Source organism: Bacidia gigantensis (genome assembly GCF_019456465.1).
Source record: "Bacidia gigantensis strain McMullin 20006 chromosome Unknown scaffold_268, whole genome shotgun sequence".
Classification (NCBI taxonomy): Eukaryota; Fungi; Ascomycota; class Lecanoromycetes; order Lecanorales; family Ramalinaceae; genus Bacidia; species Bacidia gigantensis.
In genome coordinates, this window is record NW_025408614.1 from 251,665 (window position 1) to 271,557 (window position 19,893).

Below are 19,893 nucleotides of genomic sequence, written 5' to 3' on the forward strand. Positions count from 1 at the left end.
TCCGCGTTAGCAGATGCCAGAGCCAGATTCACCAGGGCAGAGTCGAGGGGTAGCCACGCGAGAGGGCGATGGAAAGGGAGGTGGGAACTCTTACGGGATGATCTCATCCTTCAACCCCGACAGAAACAGTATCGGCACATTCCTGATCTTGGGTATATACTCCTCGCTCTTCCACGTCTGATGGCACAGCGGGGCTAGGTACTTCGCGGGTGGGAGAGCACTGGATCTCGTCAGCGCTGTCTTCTCCTCTGCCCTACCATCTACCCTCTTTTCCCTAGGACCAACCCCGATCCCATCCCCACAGGAATCCCAGTACATACCTCGGTATCAACTTCCGCATACTCGTCAACGTATTCTCAAGCATCAATCCCCTAATCTCGCCCCCCTCGCCCTCCTCCTCACTCTCACTATCTCCTCCCCCTCCATTCCCCCTCCCACCAAATCTATTCGGTTGATTCGTCACCACAACCCTCACCGCCACCGCGCCCCCAATACTCTGCCCATAAACGACAACCCCATCCCCCCTACACTCCTCGCTCTGCCGTACCCAATCCAGCGCGGTCTGCGCATCTCTCACAAGCCCCTCCTCGTCCGGCTGACCAGTACTGAGTCCATACCCTCTATACTCCACCAGAAACACCCTGACGCCAGCTTGTTCTGCGATGATCTTTGCGATGGGTAGGCGGTGGCCTATATTGCCTGCGTTGCCGTGGAACATTATGACGACGAGCCCGCCCCTTCCCCCCCTCCCTTCCGCGCCACCGTCCTTTTCCCCCTCCTCTTGCACCCTCCCCCTCCCATTCCCATAATTAGGATGCGTGCGTGGCGGCTGCACAAGGAATGTATGCAACCTCTCCCCATCAGGCGTGATGAGTGTCGGCGAGCTCCAGTCCGAGATACCGAACTGGTCTGGGGTGGGCACGCCAGCGGGCTCGCGGCAGCCGGGGGGCATGAAGCGCGGGTAGATGATCTCGTTTTGCTTCCAGTAGAGGGCGCCGGAGCAGAGGGTGAAGAGGGAGGTGAAGATGTAGAGAGGGTAGCGGGCGTAGGCCAGGAGGGTCGTCATTGCTTTGTTTGTGGTGGGGGAAAGGAAGAGGTGTGGTGGTGTGGCAATGTAGAGGGAGGAGCAGGGAGGTTGTCGGGGGGCTCAGAGGGGGTGGGTGGACATATTTGAGGAGGTGTTGGTTGGGAGGTCGTGCGTGGTGCAGAAGTCTTTGAAACGGCGTCGTAAAAATAAGAGAATGAATAAAAGGATTGGGTAGCGATATCAGCTTCTAGTCTCATGCGCTATGGATATGGGAAAAATGAAGATTGGCATGTACAAGATCTAGATTCAGCGATCGGAAGACGCAGATTGCCGCGCTGATTGATTATTGAGATCTACAGAATATCGTCGCTCGTTCTCCTCGGGGCATTCAATCAAGACTACTAGCAAATCTGATTATGCTACTAAATGCCGTAAGACTTCCTCAACAATGTCTTGTTTGAAGGATCGAGCGATCGACGGTCTTGTGCACAGCTGCGAGAAACATTTCACAAATAGTCCAGAGATGGCATGTGATTTATAGACTCTATATCAGTTCTTCTCGCAATCTCCATGAACTCCTTCATAATCGTCCCTACATCACTCTTCATCCTCGCAGAGCAGCGGCATACGGAGAGAAGCTAGGCTTTGACGCAGTGCCAAACAAACCATCGATGCACTCGCCAAGCACTTGTGGGATGGGAAAGGAATTCGTCATGTCGTATCATTCTTCTTCGATCCGGCCTCAGCTTGAGCCGAGATCTGGTGGTGGAGCATCCACCTCCGCCATCTTCTCCATCGGCCGGCATCTCCGACCACCGATCGCCGATTCTTTTCTTTGAATATTGGTGATCAGGGCGATGCAGGCATCCTCATATATATCCCCTCTCCATCGCCAGGACTCCTCATACCAGGGCTCAGAGGCTGTTGTTGCGCTTGTTGCTCCTTTACTATCTCTTCCGCGTAGAATTCCACCAATAGAGTCCCATAGGCCTCTAGCTCTTCGATTGGGATAGACAAGCGAAAGTCGTTGAGGAGAAGGAATTGGATTTCGAGATGGTTGAGCTCAACGAGTGGGAGGCCACCGACCTAGGTGAATTCACTGTGTCAGCATAAATGTGTCTGTGGCGCACAAAGCATCCATTCTTGATTTGAGGCAATGATTACCTTTGCGTATCTTGAATTAGTGTAGAAAACATCACTGAAGAATTTGCTTGCGCAAGTCACACCAGCCATGACGAGCCGGTGAATGTTGAAGCTGTCAACAACGAATCTGTCGTAATCATGCATGTTGGACGCAGAGCCTGCATTGCCTGGGGCCGTGGATGAATATGGGTCTCTTTGCGGCGACGCGTATCGTGGTGGAGACGGAGATGTTGACATCTCGTCATCTGGCCGCACTGTAGCGCTTGAATCTGTGCTTCCTGTTCTCGCAGCTTGTTGTCGACGCCGTTCAGCCTCCGCAAAGGTTGGTTGAGATTCCTTGTTGATTTCCGATGTCATTCGGTCGAAATAGATCAGCAGGCTAAGGAAGACTTCATATGTGGTAGGGCAGTATTTGTGTATGCGCATGAGATAGCTAGCGATGGTAATGCTCGGTACATTCTTGCCATGAAAAGCGAGAACACTGGATGCTTGAGGCGTAAGGCTGGAGGAACCATCCGGGGGAACATGCCGCTGTAGATGTTCATGCTGCAGGTCATTGTTTGTGGTGATCTTAGTCAACAGCCCCGCAACCATCTCGATGATGTCTGCCACGGGCATCGAACTGATCTCGTATTGCTGCCCGCCTTCTATTCTTCCCCTTAGCGAGTGTCTCGAAGGATGTCGAGATCTTGTCAGAAGGTCTTCGCTTGCAAAACTTTGTATGTGACCAAGATCGCGTACTCTTATCTTACTCGGTGAGTTGGCGAGTGATTGATTGCTCAAGGACAATGTGGAGTAGGTGGGTTGTAGGCGCGGCGATGGCGGTGGGATGTCAGTTTGCTGGCCGTCTCGCAAGGGAGGCTGCGGCGATGATTCTGTTCCTGGGTCATCATTGCGTACGTGTTGAGGATGGGCATCTGATGCTCCTCGAAAACGAATATGGGGTGCTTGTGATCGAGAGGCAGTGTTTGGTGGGGTGGGCAAGGCTTCTGAGGTGCTGGCAGTGGTGGAGGCAGTCGACGCAGAAGGTGTGCGTGTGTGTGTAGGATAGTGGGGTACCCCGATGGTAGGTTGCTGGCGTTGATGCTCAATGGAGATGGATTGTGTTTCGCCAGAGTTCATCATGGGTGTCAAGCGTGCAGTAAGGCCACTGGGATCGACGTGTCGAGGATCAGCATGCGGTCTGGCATTGGAGTGGAGCACGGTCGTAGCCATGGTGAGGATTCAGGCAGATCAAGTATACTGATGAGAGTGAGGGAGTGAGGGTACCTGGGATGCCCTCATGCCTCTTGTAATGTGTAAACGAGCGCTTCTGACGAGACTTGGAGAGATGGTGGGCTGAAGCTGAGCGACTGAGGCTTGGCACAAGGCCGGGTGGACGAAGGAGCGAGGGAGAATAAATGGGAATCAACACTCGACGCTCGCAAGACACAAAGCAGGAACGACTCGCGGGATCAAGAGATAATGGTGTACTAAGAAGCTGTGGATAGACCCATATGGCAATTGTGATATCCGTATCTTGAAGCTGGAGGGCAAATTGGCTGCTAAGACGCCCTATGACGTCAAGTTTGAACCCTCGTAGGGGTCCTTGGAGCCTTCGGATCGCGACTATTCAACCGCCGACGCCTCTCCTTCAATCATCCCTTACCTGGTGTCGAGTCGTGTTCATCACGTCTCAACCAGTCACTCCCTGATAGAGCTCCTGAGGGACCAGCTTGTGTCATTTGGCTGACTTGTGGACAGCCAGAAGGCATCGTTGTTGAGTATTTCATGCAATCACCATGGGATCGAGGGTAAATGCTTCGAAAGAGGGACATCGCATTCATATCCTATCTATCTATCGATCTAACTTGACACCACTTCCATTAGTCTACTCCTTCAATTCCAGATACTGTCCTGCAACGCTCTTCACTTGTTCTTCATAGCTGGCAAATTCCACCCCAAGGGCCTTCTTCGTATACCCATTGTCAAAAATGAGCCTTTTCGTGGGATTACTCCCAGTCAAAGGAAAAGTCCCGTCTTCAACCGCCTTGGGAAATTGCTTCTTGACAATATCAAAGGCGTCCTCCCACTTTGTGTTTGAATTTTCACTAACACCTAGGAACAATTGTCCACCGGCAACTTTCGGATCGAGAGCAAGCACATGCATCCTAGCCACGTCGTTGACAAAGACGCTCGTCGATGGCGTCGGCCCTGCGGCACTACCTAAAATCGGTCCGAGGGCTGCACCGTTAGTGCTAGCCAGGATATCGGCTCTCTTAGTTGCCAACTCGTTCTTTCCGATGACAAAGCCGGGGCCAATGTGATTGACTTCGAAGTGTGGCCTCTGCGTCCGAATATATTGCTCTGTTGCATTAAGAGTGGCGACTTTGCCGGCGCCATAGGCCGCGAAAAGACCGCCATATGGTTTGCTGGCAGGACCGGTACGTGATTGTTCATTGAAGACGCTGCCGGTCTCCATGAACATTTCCGGCCACTCGATGATCGAAACGATGGAAGCTGTGATGACGATCCTTTTGGTTGTAGGGGAGTACTTGCTGGCTGCCTCGAGCATGTTCAGCGTTCCCCGAACGGCAGGTTGGAGGAGCCATTCGTCATACGTCTCCTCTGTTGGCGTTGTCGGCAAATTTGTGGTCGGAGAGGCAAGGTGAATCACGGAGTCAACGCCTTTCACAGCTTCGTAGTAGGCATCTTCTTTCAAGATGTCCGGGACCAACGTGAACTCAAGCTGGCTGAGATATGGCCTAGTTGAGCTGGCGGCTTTGATCTTCTGGATGCCGTTCTCGTTCCGGACGGCAGCTCGGACACGATGGCCTGCTTTCAATGCTTCAATTAATGTGCGATATCCAATGAATCCAGTGGCACCAGTGACGAGCACAAGACTGGTCGGGGCTGTCATGTTGATCTCTACTAGAAGCAAAAGGTACCGTTGAAATGGTGATGAGATGAGATTTTCTACAAAGTTTGTATACGTATGGTTGAGATGACTAGAGCTGATGGAGATATTTCAAGGACCAGTCGTCCTTTCCAGCTCTTTTATATGTTTTAGGAGGGCAGCAGACAATCCAGGGACCTTGGTCGCGCGCCTTGAATTCAGCTTCATAGCTGAGTATGAGTGTTCCTGCATTACCAATTGATCAGTAACCAGTAAAGCCTCGTCATTCTTTTAGACCAACTGCCTAAACAAGCAAAAGTGTGTACACATTATGGGTTCTGTTGTTGCATGAACACATAATTGTATCTCAGTCCAGGCATACTCATCATTCGTTAGTTTGATTGTAGTATTGGCCGCCAATGGCCAATGACCAAAAGGGGTAATTTTGAAGGTCCAATCAAAGTCGAGTTGATGACCAAGCCAGAAAGCCACAATGCTGAGTAACGTGCCTGCGTTTCGCAACCACAAATCTAGGGATCACCGCTGGATTTCTTTGCATAATCAACATGGAAAAGGTGATTCTCGATTCGTGTTTCTAAGACAATGGCAGTAACATTGCTGTCCGTGATTAGGCTACAGGTTGTCAAGCAGCCACATGCAGACGCAGGGTGGACGTAGGGTCTCGCTTTGCAGTTGACAGCCCTGCATGGGTCCAGAAATGCGACATAGAGAGGCCTCCTGTCTTCCGAAGCAGTCTGTCTATTTTCTCCCGGCTTCGCAGAAGCCAACGTCAACAGAGTAGTTCTGGTAAATATACGCCGGATACCACATTTGGCGAGGAACAATTTGCTATCGAGTTCTTAACCTCAATTGAATCATGGCTTTCGTAGAACAGAGAGATTCTAGGGCACCACGCCTTGGGGCGAACACGCAGTCTAACGGGCAGAGTTTGACATTGCAATTTGTTAACGTAGCTTTGACCTCATCACCTGCGCTTACCGCTACTCGTACTCCGGAAGAGGGAAGGAGGATCAGAGCTCATGTAATGAAAGACTACCTCCAACAAAGAGCCAAGTCCTCAAACACTCGCAAATCTCCACCAGCCTCATCGAGCCTCTCTGACCATCTAGGCCGGTTCCGGCTGCCTTCACTGCATGTTCCAAAGCAGTCACGCCATAGGAAGACGGTACATAGCTCAAGGGGGCATGTTATAGCGCCGGCACCTGCAAAGGCGGAGAGGCAGCCAACCAATTCAAATAAGGACGAGGTTTCATGCAAAGCTGGCTTGGCTACTCCTCTAGGGAACAATGCAATACTTGGCATGTCGACCCCTATTGACGTATCGAGGGCCGGGACGTCCACTTTACTAGAATATTACCACACCTCTTATTGGGACAATTCGTTGGCTGTCAATCCCGAAGGCCAATTCATGTCGATTGCTATTACGGATCCGGCGTTGCTCCATGCAACACTTTACCTCGTTGCCCTGCATAAGCTTCAGACGCGCAGGGAGACACAAGCCAGTCCTTACCTCTGGCACCGAGGCGAAGCGATGCGTTTGGTTTCAAATAAACTTTGTGATCCTGAGACTGCCATTTCCGATGCAACTCTAGGGGCTGTGGCGCTTTTGTCAGCCGTTGATAACAGCGTGAGTTGCCCTTTTCCATATCTTTTAGTATCAACCGCCTCGGAATTTGAGGCCCAAAAAGATGTGAATGCTTCTCTCCTCGATCTGCTGAAGAGCATCTGTCAGTTGATAATAGGCCGTCGAAATCCGATGCGATCCCACTCCTCTGCAAATTCGGGTGACAAAATTGCTAACGTCTCACTGTTCATAGATGACTTGGCCTGGCGCTACTCAGACATCCCACCTAGAGGGTATGATCACGCTCGTCAGACTTCGAGGCGGCATCGACTGCATAAACGCAGGCCGACAGATCAAACGCGTTGTCGCCTGGGCTGACACACTCCACGCCACTGCACACAACTCACTCCCACAATTGAACCTTCCTCTATGTACTGCACACGATCAAAGAAAGCGCTTCATGGACTTTGTAGATCAACACAGGCGCCCAACAAGAGTCACAAATAACGCCCTACCTACTCCATACAGAAACATCTTGGACGACTTGCGAGCTCTGGCAATAGCAAAATCTCTTCTCAGGAAGCAGCCACCAGGCTCAAAGACTCAAGAATTGCGGCTGATTTTCAGCGACCTCGTTTTCGCAACCGAGCACAAGATCCTACAATTAGGACACCCGTCATCTCCCCCCAAGCCACACACCCTGACGGAAGACGATAGAAATCTCGAGGCATTCAAAGCCGCAACACTCCTTTTCACCTTCTCTCATCTTCGAGACATAGCAGTCACTGCAACATTCTTCGCCACACTCGCCCGTCGCCTGCGTAATGCACTCGCCGACGCCTTCTCATACCTTCCCACATCAGATTTAGGAAATCCAGCCTCTCCATTAGCTTCCTTCCTTCTCTGGCTCTGTATGAACGGATGGAGAGCCAGTACTGTGGAAGGCCGGGAGAGCGACCGAGAAGTCTTCGTGGAGAAAGCTGCCATTGTCTGCGAAAGAGCTGGTATTTACACCGAAGAGAATCTGAACAAGGGAGTGGATGAGGTGGAGTTCCTACCTGAGGTTGATAGGCAGGATTGGAGCGGGCTCTGGGCGGATATTGAGAGTTGAGCTAGTTAGTGTCACACTTCGCCGTTGACCATTCCATGATACAACCCTAGAACTCTCGCTTGCCCTAGCGAAAGACCGTGGGTTCGGGATTGCCCAAATAATAGCTGACGCACGAGCGATGCGGGCAAGTAGAGGTGGGAATTAGGTCCTTTGGCCTATGCTAATGTAATCTGCGGTTAAAATCGTGTAACATCATGAATGCTCTATTCACACCTTGGGGAAGGTCTGCGAACTAAACAGACGTCAAGCCAATTACTAATCGCAGGCCCTTTCATTGGGATGTACGCATCACCATGAGTGGAGAACGTGGCAGACAGTGCACATCTAGCGCCCAAATAGTCTCGCAGGCCTCAAAATGCGTAACCACAGCGAATCCAAATACACCTATGCCTTGATAAGGCAAAAATTTCGATTCCCCGCCATGCACTATTCCAAAAGTCAATCAGCACGTGATCGGGCATTGCTTACAAGATAGCGAGTGTGTAAGCAGGGCATGCCTTAGCGCTCGTTCACTAATCACCAGGTTACCAGGGTCTGAGAAGTCATAAAAAGCTGCTATAAAAGCACACGAGTAATGCCCAAAGATACGTTCATCAGCAAATTACTTACCTTGAGACTTCAAATGGCATCCATCCTCTTCCTCGGTGCATCCGGCCAAGTCGGTGGGGCCTTCCTCACCGTCTTCCGCAAAGCATACCCAGACACACCAATAACAGCCTACCTCCGCTCGACCACCCTCGACGAGGCCCTCACGTCCCTCGGCAACATCAACATAGTCCACGGCACATTTGAAGAACCCGATCGTGTCGAAGAACTTGCCGCCACCCACTCCATCATCATCAATTGCGCTGGCTCCTTCAACCCGCCCCTAACAGCCGCAATCCTCAAAGGCATGAAAAACACCAAAGCCCTCACCCCTTCCGATCGTCGCCCAATCCTGCTCCACTTCAGCGGCACAGGCAACTTCGTCGACCACAGCCAAACGGGCGCCTACCTCCCAAATTCACCCAAATTTAATGACAGCAACCCCAACCACGTCCGCAAGATCGACGCGAATTACCCCCCAATGGCGCCACGGACGAAATGATCCTCGCTGCCGCGGCGAGAGGCGATTTCAACGCCCTCTTCGTCTGTCCGGGCGGAATATTCGGGCAGAGCGCCGACCACGTCGGTCTCAAGACCGGGGATGCCTCAGCGAGGGCAGCGGGTGTATGGGTGGAATGGAGTCTCAAGAACGTCCAGAACCTTGGATTCTCGCCATACATTGGGCCAGGGACGTCTATCATCAGGCTCGTGCACGTGGATGATGTGGTTAGCTTGGCGATGCTGGTGTATAAGCGTGCGCTAGAGACATGGGAGACGTATAAGCCGGAAGATGTGTATAGCCATTTTTATGTTTGTGTGGATGAGACGGTGGAGTCGAAGGTGGTGGCGGAGGCGTATGCGGAGCTTTTGGTGAGGGAGGGGAAGATTGGGGAGAAGGAGGCCAGGAAGGTGGGGTATGAGGAGGCGGGGACGACGGCGTATTATAGTGCGGGCAATACGATGGTTGAGCCTGTTAGGGCGGCGGAGCTGGGGTGGAAACCGAAGAATAGGAAGAAGTTTTTGGAGACGCTGAAGGAGAGTAAGTACTTCGCGTAGAACGTTGTTCAGATGGAGTATGTGTTATTATAGTGAATGTAATGATCGTAAAGTTTACAATCTTTATGTTATCTCTTGCCAATGTTTAAGATGTGCCCATTGGTCGAGAGAAATGTGACATGAATATGCTCGAACAGGGAGCCAACAAATTTCTGAGCCGCCGTAGCATATGAGGCGAGTGAGGATACATTTCTAACATGCGCTTCCTGATCGAATGAGATTTTGTGACATTACCGTATCTCTATGCGATCGTCGGAGCCATGGCCGTACTGAGTGGTTTGGTTATCCTTATCAATTGAAGACAATCTCAGTACTTCCAAACGAATGATCAGAAAAGCATCAAATGCGAGAAGAGCATTTGTCTTCAATGAATCATCTCTCCTCCTGCCTCAATTTGCATAAGATAGCGGACATGGGGGCAAGATCCCATAGCATAGAAATTATTGCCATCTTTGAGCGTACAAAACCGAGGGCTCAACAGACTTTGCATGGTTCTCTTTGGCACTGTTGGGGTTCTGCCATAGGGTTGTCCCTTCTCCAATGTTGGCTTGATGCAGTTATTCGTAGTTCGAAAGCTGAGACTGTCACAAGCAAATTGGCACGAGGACTCGCTGCCTGCTCGCTATGATATACGCTCTCATTGTTATTATGGGAATGTTTAACGATCAAAGGAGCCGGAGAGTCCATATCAGGCAACAAAACCTGGAATCAGATAATTTCAGAGCATCAAGTTTTGATGCTGGTGAGCCACGCACAAGTACATGGAAGGATGTACGAAGATTTTGCCATTTTGAAGAGTCATGGAATCGCAGGCTGATGATTCATTGATCCCTTGACTATTGAGACATCGCTCGTGTAGCTGTGCAAGCTGCACGCTGAGATATCTCAGTAGGGGAGACCCTCGGACGCAGTCTGAAGGAAGATGGACGGATACGGTAATACGACGATACAGCCAAGGATCACCTAGCGCCCGGATTGAATACGATGCCAAGCCACGTCCAAAAATAGCCACGACGGCGTGTTACAAGTTCAAGAGGTTCTCATACCAATCATTATTTGTGGGCCCAGTTGATGAAGGCATGATAGGGCGAAATAGGCGCTGGAGTTCGAGAAGTTGTACAATTGACGCCCTTTGGCTTGAGCACAAGCTCTGTATTCTTCAAGATGTTCACGCAAAAGATGTATCAAAATTACTGCCCCTATTCATTTGCAAACAAGGGCGAATCCTTTGCGGCTGAGCAATGGGGCGGGATTCTCAGCCCTCAAACCCTCTTCGCCATACTTGAGAGGGCATTTGGTCGTTTGCTTCATGAATCTGTGATCTCGAATGGTATGATAGTACAGTGCGGACTTGAATATGAAATCGGCCGGCTCCATTCCACAACCTCGAAACTCATAAGACAATAGCTCACCCCCCGTTCCCCTCAATCGAGGTTTTTGGAGCTTTGACAGCTGGACTATGGCTAAAACGAAGTTTCACTATCATGACTCTTGGCTGCTTCAGAACCTCGCCATCTTTGGGGCATTCCTCTCACTGGTTGCAATCTTTATATTACTCGGCAAATCGGACAATAAACCAATATTCCACTGGAATGGCCTGTCTATCAACGTCCTCGTGGCCATATTTGCCGCCTTGCTCAAAGCATTACTCGCATTCTCACTGTCTGATTGCCTTGGTCAAGCGAAGTGGATCTGGTTCTCTAAACAACAAAGACCACTCAGAGACCTGTACCTCATTGATGGGGCGAGTCGAGGACCGCTGGGGAGTTTGAAGCTCTTGGGATACCCTGTGGCTCGCTCGTTTATCACGTTTGGTGCAGTCGCAGTCATCATATCCATCGCGATAGACCCATTCGCCCAGTTGACGATTGGCAAGAAGGAAACAGTGGTCCTTAGAGATGACAATGCTACACAGATTGCATTTGCCAAGAGGTACTCCAAAGGGTCATTAAGCACATTCAGTGCCGCGATGAGTACGTCCCCTACCCGTCCACAATGCATACAGAAGGCTTACACCACTACGCAGTTGCTGACCCGAATGGGAATAATTATTCCGCTACTTCTACAGACGCCGATTTTGCGATGAAATCTGCTGTTCTCTACGGAGCATCCCAGTCATTCAAACTTGTGGAACAGCAAGCAAAACGAACCTGTGTTACGGGCAACTGCACATTCCCTGTGTTCTTCTCGTTGGCTGTGTGCAGCCATTGTGTTGATCAGAGAGATCGCCTCGAGCGTGTCACTCCTCCAGATGGCAGTCCATTGTATCAAGAACTCGGAATGGCAAGCAATGGTGCTTCAAGTTTAGGTCCGCTTACTGAGTTTCGCTTGCCGAACGGTCTACGGCTCAACAACCAAAATGATGTGCCCAGTACAACATATATGACTGCATATGGATCAGGCAATCCAGCAGAGAGCATCGCATTCAAAGATAGGGATACGCTGATATGGTCTATGACCTCGATCTTAGTGAACGATTCGGAGGCCAAGTGGCCCAACTCTGCCATAAATGCTCTTGAGTGTGGCCTTTGGTATTGTGTGAATCGGTATTTGTCAGAAGTCGACAATGGAACCCTTTTCGAAAATGGTACATCAGTTCCGTTCAAAAGATCTCCTGATTCCTGGCAAGTCTCGGCAAAGCAACCGCAGGGGGTCCAGCTCGCACATCCACCTTCAGATGACAGCTTGTTATACAATGCTAGCTCCTCAGCCTCCGTTGCTCGCACGGATTTGCAACTGACTTTTGACATTCCTGATGTTGGTCACCCGGATTTAACGGGTTACAATTTGTCCCAAGCCGCGATCTATGGTATCAGTGACTTCATGAATACCACCTTCACAACAAAAGGAGGTCCCAAGTCTATAAACTCATGGGTCGTATCGGAACCAGACCTCACATACAGTCCAACAGCCATGCAAGTGCTGTACTCATCAAAGGACTTGCAGAGTACATTTAAGACCCTTGCATGGAGTATGAGCAACAGCATTCGGCAAAACAGCGATGACAATAACTTTGTATCTGGCATGTCAGGAACCTATGAAACACACGTCAGAGCTCACTGGTACTATTTCATCTTGCCAGCCGTTCTAGTACTGGCAGGCGCTATCTTCCAAGCCATAGTCATGATCTACACCCGAAAGACCAAGACAGAAATCTGGTGCTCAAACGTGCTTCCCGCGGTAGCACTCGGTAGAAAGGTCGGAACGGTCTTCGACGATGCGCCGCTGTTAAGTCAAATGGAAAAAAGGTCGAAGTTGCAACGACTAGAACTTTCGAGATCAGATCATGGTAACGTTCCGATGGAAGATACAGGTCATCATGACGCAGCGCACTACGAAATGATGCCACGAAATAGTCCACCTACAAAACAAGGGAGGGTTTCGGATGTCGTGAGCGCACTTTCAGACGAGGACATGACGCCGCGGGACGGAGCTCAGAGCAATGCCCGGTTGGTCTGAAAACGCTACCCCAGACAGAAGACTCCAAGATTTCTGATCATGGACGGGAGTAAATTCTCTCAGAGTCTGCAAATCTGAAAGGCAACAATGCATTCTCAACAGTACCGTTCAAGAAAGTCCCAAATATTGAAAGCACATCGCAATCCTACGTGATGATGAGCCCATGGTGTGCTTCAGGTCCTTGCATCATCCTCTGGAGCAGTGAGCGGTTCATTCCAAAAACGAGTCAGACCGGCGAGAGCTCTTTATCGAGTGTAACCTGATTTTTAGATAAAACATCGTCAAGGTTTCTACTACTTGAGCGCCCTGCTAGCAGCTGTCAGAGCAGAAGGTGAAATGAAAGTCGAAAGATTATAATTATTGGCCGCTAGCAAATCGATCCGAACTCAACATACCCCCACGCTGAACACCTCGACCATTGACAAGCAAGTAAAGCCAAAAGCAAAAGTTCGAGCGGACGAGGTTGGAGCAAATACAGCCGAAGCAGACACAACCAGAGTACTAGAAGCAAAGAAGTCTTTTGGCTTAAAGCATTGAGGAACGCCAAGTCTTACTCGAACTTGGCAGAAATGTAGATATTCCAAAGAGACCGTTTAATCGAGTCAATCAGCAAAAGTCTTGCCCATTCCCATGCCTTTGATATGATCACACATTGATAATTTCCCCCTCACTTACAACAAGCTCTCCACCCACACATGAATCTTCCCTCCCACAGCAACCAACACGAATTTCCCTAAACTCCACACTCCCCACACTCCCCTCCTGTACCAGCGCATACAGCCCCCCCGGACTCCCAGGCGTGCTCCTCGTCCTCGTCCCCGTTCCCGTCTCTCCAATCAGCGAGATGACCCCAACAAGCTGGCACACAACTCACCAATGACGTTTCCCCTCAACCCGTTTCCCCAGAGACAGCACCGTCCGCATCCTCCCTCCCACCAGGTGTATGCACGCCCCCACTCCCAGAAGTGGCTCGGCTGAGAGCCCTTCAAACTTTTGTGAAGCCATTATTTGAAGTGTTTATATTGTTCGATGTTTGCAACTCCATGGATATCTTCAGAAATTGTTTCACAGTCTTCCTTCCACCAGGCAACGCCTGGGAACTGGAAGAGACCTGTTCGACGGCAGAGTTCGGGCTCTGACATTTTAGTTGCAATCTCCTCGCGTGGCCCAGGACGTGAAGGCTGCTTCTTGGAGATTGCCTGATTGTATTGGAGTAGATTTTTGATCTGAAGCCTGTTGGTCTGAGTCGTTGGTGGAGCTGTGCTTGCTACCGAATATCTTCAAGTCGACACCAGTAAAATCAAGAAATCGAGGTCAACTTCAAAGCCTGTTGCAAGCAACAAGGCCACCACAGCGATACCAGATGAAAGACACTAGGATCTACCCCTGATACAGACCACCAACGAATCTAAAGGTTAGCCCCCTCGCCCCTTCTCCCTTCGATATCAGTGAGGCATCTAATAACCTCATACCCCTCCGTCTCATACACCTGCAACGCCTCCTCATGCTCTCTACTCTCCACTTTATAGGCTGACTCTCTTTCCACATCTTTCTCATCACCATCCATAGAGCTCGATACTTGCCACTCCATGACTTAACTTTGCCTCTTGAGATACTGGCTGGCACCAAAGTTGTGCCGTACTCAGTCAGAGAAAGCAGACGAGCGAGGACGGCGGGATTTGCTAGTATACCGTAGAAGAAGTGAAACACCGGATATTCATCATTTATCGGGGAGATAACCGACAATTGCGCTGCGCTCACGACACGGTTCTGGGGAAGACTTGCGTCCAGGCCAAGAGTTGGATAGATAGAGGTAGAGGAAAGGTCCTTGTCAGCCTATGCGATGGAAGGTTGGATTGAAGCCTGAGTGCTGCCGTAGAAGCTAGTTCTCCAGCCTATGCTCTACCCTGGCAAGCATTTCGACGAAAAAAATGTCCCTCGCATCTGACTCGGAGCTTCCATGGATGAACGTAGGAGCCTGCTGCAGCCCTGCAGCGTTTTGAATTGCTTCGGGCGAGTTCAAGATGCCAGTCAGGAGGAGCAGACAAGAGGCATTCTCAGTACTGCTGGGTGCCTTAGATTCAGCCCGCTTCACGCTTGCCCTGAGCTAATGCTCACAAGCGTCTCGCGTGAAGCCTTGAGCTTCCTTGTCTGCCTTGATGCTTCCCAATGTTCATCTGAGACTCTGGTGCGGGCATAGTAGTTGTGCTGTGCCTTTGTCTGCTTCAAAGCCTCGGAGCAGGTGTATAAGAATAGAGTTTGCCATCGGCTGACTTTCTTATTAGGTGGTTCAAGGTCGTTGGAGTCAGCTGCGTCCGTCGCCATCGTCTCAAAGTCTGCCAGGATATCCATGTTAATGACGCCACAGGGGGCGCAGTTAGAGCAACAATTTGGAGAGCAGTTGTGAGTCAAGAGGGGTGTTGATAAACGAGGATTTCGATTGATCGACCAGTAGAAAAAAAATCCGTCAATGATATTCAGTCTGTGCGTTTGCTCTGAGGCCTCCCATCGATACTTTTCTTGACATTATCAGAAAAGTCAAAGTAACGCCACCACTACGAAGATCAGACTTCATATAGGATATACGTTGAGTAAAGCATGGAAGCTGAATCTCCCTTATCTAATGTTCTGTTCAAGCGTCAGAGGCTAATTCAATAGAGAGAGCCACAGATTCCCAGGTCGAGGAAACCCAAAAGAAGGCTTCATCAGGCAATTGGAAGGGTAGAATGGTTGAAGAAGGGCTTCTAGGCAATGATATGAGGAGACTCTAAACCCTGGTCATGAAATAATCAGCCATACAGTGAAGGCAAAGGTTTGGGTGACGGATAATAGGTCTCAGGCCAAGGAAAATTCAAATGTGTTCCAAAGTCTTCAACTCGCTGAGGGTTTGTTATAAGGCGACACCATGATATGTTCAACAACAGGGGTCAGTTCAAGATTTGACTGCACAGCTCGATGTGAAGTGAACTCAAAAAATATGGTCAAGCTTGAACGCTGAGAGCACGTCAACCTGTTGAAGCGCGAGTGCTAGCAGCACCGTAGCTGCAAAGCTCGTTGTTTTTGTGCGCTTGGTGGTTTGGAGATCGAAAGCACGTCGGCCTGTAAAGCACAACGGCCAGTAAGCACGTATGTTCCTCACGGCTTTTGGTTGAAGAATTGATAGCACATCGGCCTGTTAGAGCGCGACGGCCAATGAGCAAGCTTTCCTTCACGGCTTATGGTATATGAGAAGGACGAGGGCCTTGAACGGCACGACGACCATAAACACGCTTTGGTTGACAGCTTGTGTTTTATCATAAAGACGAGGGCCTTGAACGGCACGACGACCATAAGCACGCTTGAATATCACGGCTTATGGTTTATGATAAGGACGACGGCCTTGAACGGCACGGCGACCAGAAGCGCGCTTTGGTTCACAAAGCTCGATTTGTTTTATGCGCTTCGTGATTTGTAGATGGAAAGCACATCGGCCTATTAAAACACGATGGCCAGTAAGGGCGCGTTGTCATCACGGCTTATGATTTATGATAAGGACGACAGCCTTGAACGGCACGACGACCAGCAACCACGCTTGAATATCACGGCTTGCGACACTGCATGAAGCAGGTCTGATATCGTTATTATTGATATCGGGTTGATTGAGTTTGGTTTGAGGCCCTTCAAGGGCTGAATCAGACTTATTAAGGTCGATTCGATGAAAAAACTTGGGAATTGACCCGAGTTGGTCTAGTGCACTTGGCACGATGATAAGTTTGGGTCAGGGGGCTCCCCAGCCACCGAATTTTGCGTGCAATTTCCTAGTTGAGGGGAATGCGAGGTGGGCAATAGATTTGTGTATGATTTGGTGATTCCTATGGACAGCATCAGCGTTAGACTCTTGGACGGAGCGTCATTCCAGCGGTGCCAACACCATTGAAACATGTAAGCATTGCATTAGGGCACTGTAACTTGCTCAGGCGTTGGGTTCAGGCAGATGTGGTGCTAAAGCTTTGCGGATCGTTAATGCTTCGTGTGCATAGGCAGCTGTATGCAGGACATCGACGTACGCTCATCTCGTTGTGTATGAGTCTTGCTAGATGAACAAAGGTTGTGTGAATGTCTGCAACATAAGTAGGTTTTGGAGAATTCTGCATGAAGATGAAAAGGTGTTCTCGTAGAGTGGAGCGAGTGAGATGAGAAAGAAAAGAAAAGAGGGAGGCGGGGAGGGGATTATATATCTATGCTGGTTGTAGACTAAACCTCATTCAGTTCTGTATTCCCCGCAGATCGTTTGGGCGCTCCACTAGGGCATGTGCAGTGGCAGTAGCACAAATATCCGTTCGAGGGATTGAATTTTGAAAAAAGCAAACTCTTCAGCGATGTAGTCAATGCATGCATTTGTTGCACGCTCTAATTTAAACTTCTCTAAATCAGGAGGCTGAAGTGGAATCTCTATTCCAAATCTCTGTTACCCCTTCCACAAGGCTATCAATCAGCCTTGGATCGGTTACCATTAACCTCGAACATCAAGCCTTCCGTGTCCTTGACCATTCTCCTCCCCACCTCAATCCCCACCCAAATCCAAACACAATTCAAAATCCTCCAGCGCATCCTCCCTAATCCCTCGTTCCACCACTTCCTCCACACTCTCCCTCCTTCTCTCCTCCTCCTCCATCTCCACTCTCTTCTCCTCTGCCTGCTCCGGGAACAGTTTTTCCTTGAAACATTCCATCCACATCTGGCTCCCCTGCGGCGGCTCGCCGTACCGATTCCAGTATTGCGATGCTGAAAGCGCTGTATCGCGTTCTTCAAAGGGCACGAAGCCTGAAGATTTTTGGTCTTGAGTCTTGGGAAGACCATTTTGTTTATTTTGAGTGGGCCGGAGAGTTGGCGTTGGGGCGGAGGCGGATGTCGGACGGGCGGCGTGAGGGAGGGAGGAGGAGACGACACGGCCTTTGGTGTGGCCGATTGTGGATTTTGAGTTCATGACTGCGGCGGCGTGGCGGGTGGTGTTGATTGCAGGTGGGTTGAGACTTGGTGGAGGTTTCTTTGCGTTGACTGAGAGGCCAAATCGGGGCTTTGGTGCCGCAATAGATTTCTTGATCGGGTCTCTGACCGGCTTGGCTGATATCTTGGGTTGGGACAGGGCGGGAGCTGCAGCTTTTGATTTCAGTGTGCTTGGTGATGAGGGTTTAAGTGGTCGTTGCACTTGTGCGGGCTTCTTTGGCGCAGCTTCTGCGTCAATTATGGCCATCGTCTTCTCATATTCTTCTTGCGCCTCTTTGTGGATTGCAATGGTATCCTTGCAGAGCTCGGTAGGGCACTCAGGAGAGTGCATACATGGAAGCGTAAGCATGTCCATGTTGCGCTGCTCGCGTGCTAGCATCCTGCGCTCGTCGATTTCCCATTTCTCCTTCTCACGCTTTTCGATACGATCGAGGTGGCTGAGGCCATCGGGACCTTTGCGAGTAGCGAAGTAGCTCAGAGCCCCTTCGAGAAGATTGCCTTTCTTGAACATGGAAAGGTCTCGCTCAAAGTGGTCATCTGGGAGGTCTGGGAGGTCTGTCTCGTCTCAGCTGAATTCACCAATGTACTCTTGACTTTCTCGTACCTTTCACCCGCGGTGGCATGTACTCGATCTCCGGCACTTCGTCCTCTTCATTGTCTCCCAAAATGTCCACTTTCTCTACCTTTGTTGTTTCGGCAGGTACAGGCTTAGGCTTGGCCTTCTTCGCTGAGACGCTCGCTTTCTTGGTCTTGCCTAAGTCTCCTTTGATCGTAGGCACCGGCGTCTGGAATGCCTTTGCCTTCGCATTCGTAGTCTTTGCACCTAGCGGTGCGCGATTGATTGGGCCTGGGTCTCTTTAGTCATTGCCCCTTTCATTCTCATACTCTTGGTTCCTCTACCTGGTGTAGCGAATGCATTCTTACTCTCTCCTCCTTTAGTCTTCAGTCCAGTCTTGCCGCCTGCTCCACCATTTTCATCGTTCAAAGGAAGCTTGAAGGGAGTCTTTGGGACTTTTTTGCTCGGAGTCTTGGGTGCAAGCTGTCTGGTCCCTTGGTTCAGGGGCTTGGACGCCGCAGCGGCCTGATGGCCATGAACGAGATTCTCTTGATCATGCGCTGCAAACATGATACAATCTGAATGCTCAATTGCGTAAAGTCATGTGGTTTATCGGATCTGCGTAAACATTTGATGTGCATATGTTTATTTATGGAGTTGCTTGGGAGACGTTTATTTGCGGGACATCATTTTGCCGTGCCGAGACACTCCTTTGTTGCATGTCCAGTCAGCAACTGTCACTGCCATATTCAGGTACCACTACACCGTAGATACCCGGTTCAAAGTTATTGCGAGATCATTGAGCACGTATTGATTTGTTCTGGCAAACCTAATCGCGACCGCAAAGCAAGATGTCGCAGCTTGAAGGCATCAAGAATGTGAGTCCCGCCAAACCCCTCCAAAAACCGTCTGCATCTCATCAGGCGTCCACTATACCATATATTCGAGGGCTGACTACGATTGCATAGAAACTTAGCTCCCTTCGCCTCGAGGCCGACACAGCCCAAGCACAAACTGAAGAGCTCAAAGGCAAAGTCAAGACCCTCGAGCAAGAGAACCTCGCCAAGGAGAACGAGATCAAATCCTTACAGCACCGCAACCAACTGCTCGAAACGAATGTTGAAAAGTTAGAGGAGGATGTTAAGAAGTCCAAGCATGAGATAGGTGAAATCGGACAGCAGGGCACACACAACGAGGCGCTGCAGCGAAGACTGCAGATATTGGAGGAGGAGGCGGAGGAGAGTGATAGGAATACAAGGGAGGTTAATGAGAAGTATGTTGTCCCTTTCGGATGTGGGGTTGGTGTGTAATCACGAGAGATGTGGGGCTAATAAGGTGGTACAGGCTACGTCAAACGGACGTCAAGGCTGGGCACTTCGAGCGCAAGGTGCAAGCTCTTGAGGCTTCGCGTGATCAATGGGAGGAGAAGTACGAGGAGATGGCGAAGAAATACAACCACGTGAAGAAGGAGCTGGAGGACTTCCAGGTGGAAATTGGCAACATCTGAGCG

General features: G+C 50.2%; 9 protein-coding genes across 9 annotated transcripts; 4 read left to right on the forward strand and 5 right to left on the reverse strand.

Moving 5' to 3' along the window:
• Nucleotides 1-90: 90 nt before the first annotated feature.
• KY384_008900 (uncharacterized protein) lies at nucleotides 91-1,066 on the reverse strand (the record flags this gene model as incomplete). Its single annotated transcript, XM_044817387.1, has 2 exons — nucleotides 91-274; nucleotides 321-1,066. 2 exons carry the CDS (start codon nucleotides 1,064-1,066, stop codon nucleotides 91-93), a joined length of 930 nt encoding a protein of 309 aa, XP_044664540.1.
• An 810-nt stretch (nucleotides 1,067-1,876) lies between these two features.
• Nucleotides 1,877-3,385, reverse strand: KY384_008901 (uncharacterized protein; the record flags this gene model as incomplete). The annotated part of the gene is made up of 2 exons (XM_044817388.1): nucleotides 1,877-2,113; nucleotides 2,192-3,385. 2 exons carry the CDS (start codon nucleotides 3,383-3,385, stop codon nucleotides 1,877-1,879), a joined length of 1,431 nt encoding a protein of 476 aa, XP_044664541.1.
• Nucleotides 3,386-4,040: 655 nt separating this feature from the next.
• KY384_008902 (uncharacterized protein) lies at nucleotides 4,041-5,069 on the reverse strand (the record flags this gene model as incomplete). Its single annotated transcript, XM_044817389.1, has 1 exon — nucleotides 4,041-5,069. The coding sequence occupies one exon, from the start codon at nucleotides 5,067-5,069 to the stop codon at nucleotides 4,041-4,043; it is 1,029 nt and encodes a 342-aa protein (XP_044664542.1).
• An 853-nt stretch (nucleotides 5,070-5,922) lies between these two features.
• Nucleotides 5,923-7,741, forward strand: KY384_008903 (uncharacterized protein; the record flags this gene model as incomplete). The annotated part of the gene is made up of 2 exons (XM_044817390.1): nucleotides 5,923-6,693; nucleotides 6,884-7,741. The coding sequence occupies 2 exons, from the start codon at nucleotides 5,923-5,925 to the stop codon at nucleotides 7,739-7,741; spliced, it is 1,629 nt and encodes a 542-aa protein (XP_044664543.1).
• A 574-nt stretch (nucleotides 7,742-8,315) lies between these two features.
• KY384_008904 (uncharacterized protein) lies at nucleotides 8,316-9,382 on the forward strand (the record flags this gene model as incomplete). The annotated part of the gene is made up of 2 exons (XM_044817391.1): nucleotides 8,316-8,708; nucleotides 8,765-9,382. The coding sequence occupies 2 exons, from the start codon at nucleotides 8,316-8,318 to the stop codon at nucleotides 9,380-9,382; spliced, it is 1,011 nt and encodes a 336-aa protein (XP_044664544.1).
• Nucleotides 9,383-10,841: 1,459 nt separating this feature from the next.
• On the forward strand, nucleotides 10,842-12,841 carry KY384_008905 (uncharacterized protein; the record flags this gene model as incomplete). Its single annotated transcript, XM_044817392.1, has 2 exons — nucleotides 10,842-11,355; nucleotides 11,409-12,841. 2 exons carry the CDS (start codon nucleotides 10,842-10,844, stop codon nucleotides 12,839-12,841), a joined length of 1,947 nt encoding a protein of 648 aa, XP_044664545.1.
• A 1,882-nt stretch (nucleotides 12,842-14,723) lies between these two features.
• Nucleotides 14,724-15,193, reverse strand: KY384_008906 (uncharacterized protein; the record flags this gene model as incomplete). The annotated part of the gene is made up of 2 exons (XM_044817393.1): nucleotides 14,724-14,930; nucleotides 14,960-15,193. The coding sequence occupies 2 exons, from the start codon at nucleotides 15,191-15,193 to the stop codon at nucleotides 14,724-14,726; spliced, it is 441 nt and encodes a 146-aa protein (XP_044664546.1).
• A 2,191-nt stretch (nucleotides 15,194-17,384) lies between these two features.
• KY384_008907 (uncharacterized protein) lies at nucleotides 17,385-18,953 on the reverse strand (the record flags this gene model as incomplete). The annotated part of the gene is made up of 3 exons (XM_044817394.1): nucleotides 17,385-18,382; nucleotides 18,432-18,674; nucleotides 18,728-18,953. The coding sequence occupies 3 exons, from the start codon at nucleotides 18,951-18,953 to the stop codon at nucleotides 17,385-17,387; spliced, it is 1,467 nt and encodes a 488-aa protein (XP_044664547.1).
• A 281-nt stretch (nucleotides 18,954-19,234) lies between these two features.
• Nucleotides 19,235-19,890, forward strand: KY384_008908 (uncharacterized protein; the record flags this gene model as incomplete). The annotated part of the gene is made up of 3 exons (XM_044817395.1): nucleotides 19,235-19,261; nucleotides 19,352-19,656; nucleotides 19,728-19,890. 3 exons carry the CDS (start codon nucleotides 19,235-19,237, stop codon nucleotides 19,888-19,890), a joined length of 495 nt encoding a protein of 164 aa, XP_044664548.1.
• Nucleotides 19,891-19,893: the final 3 nt, after the last annotated feature.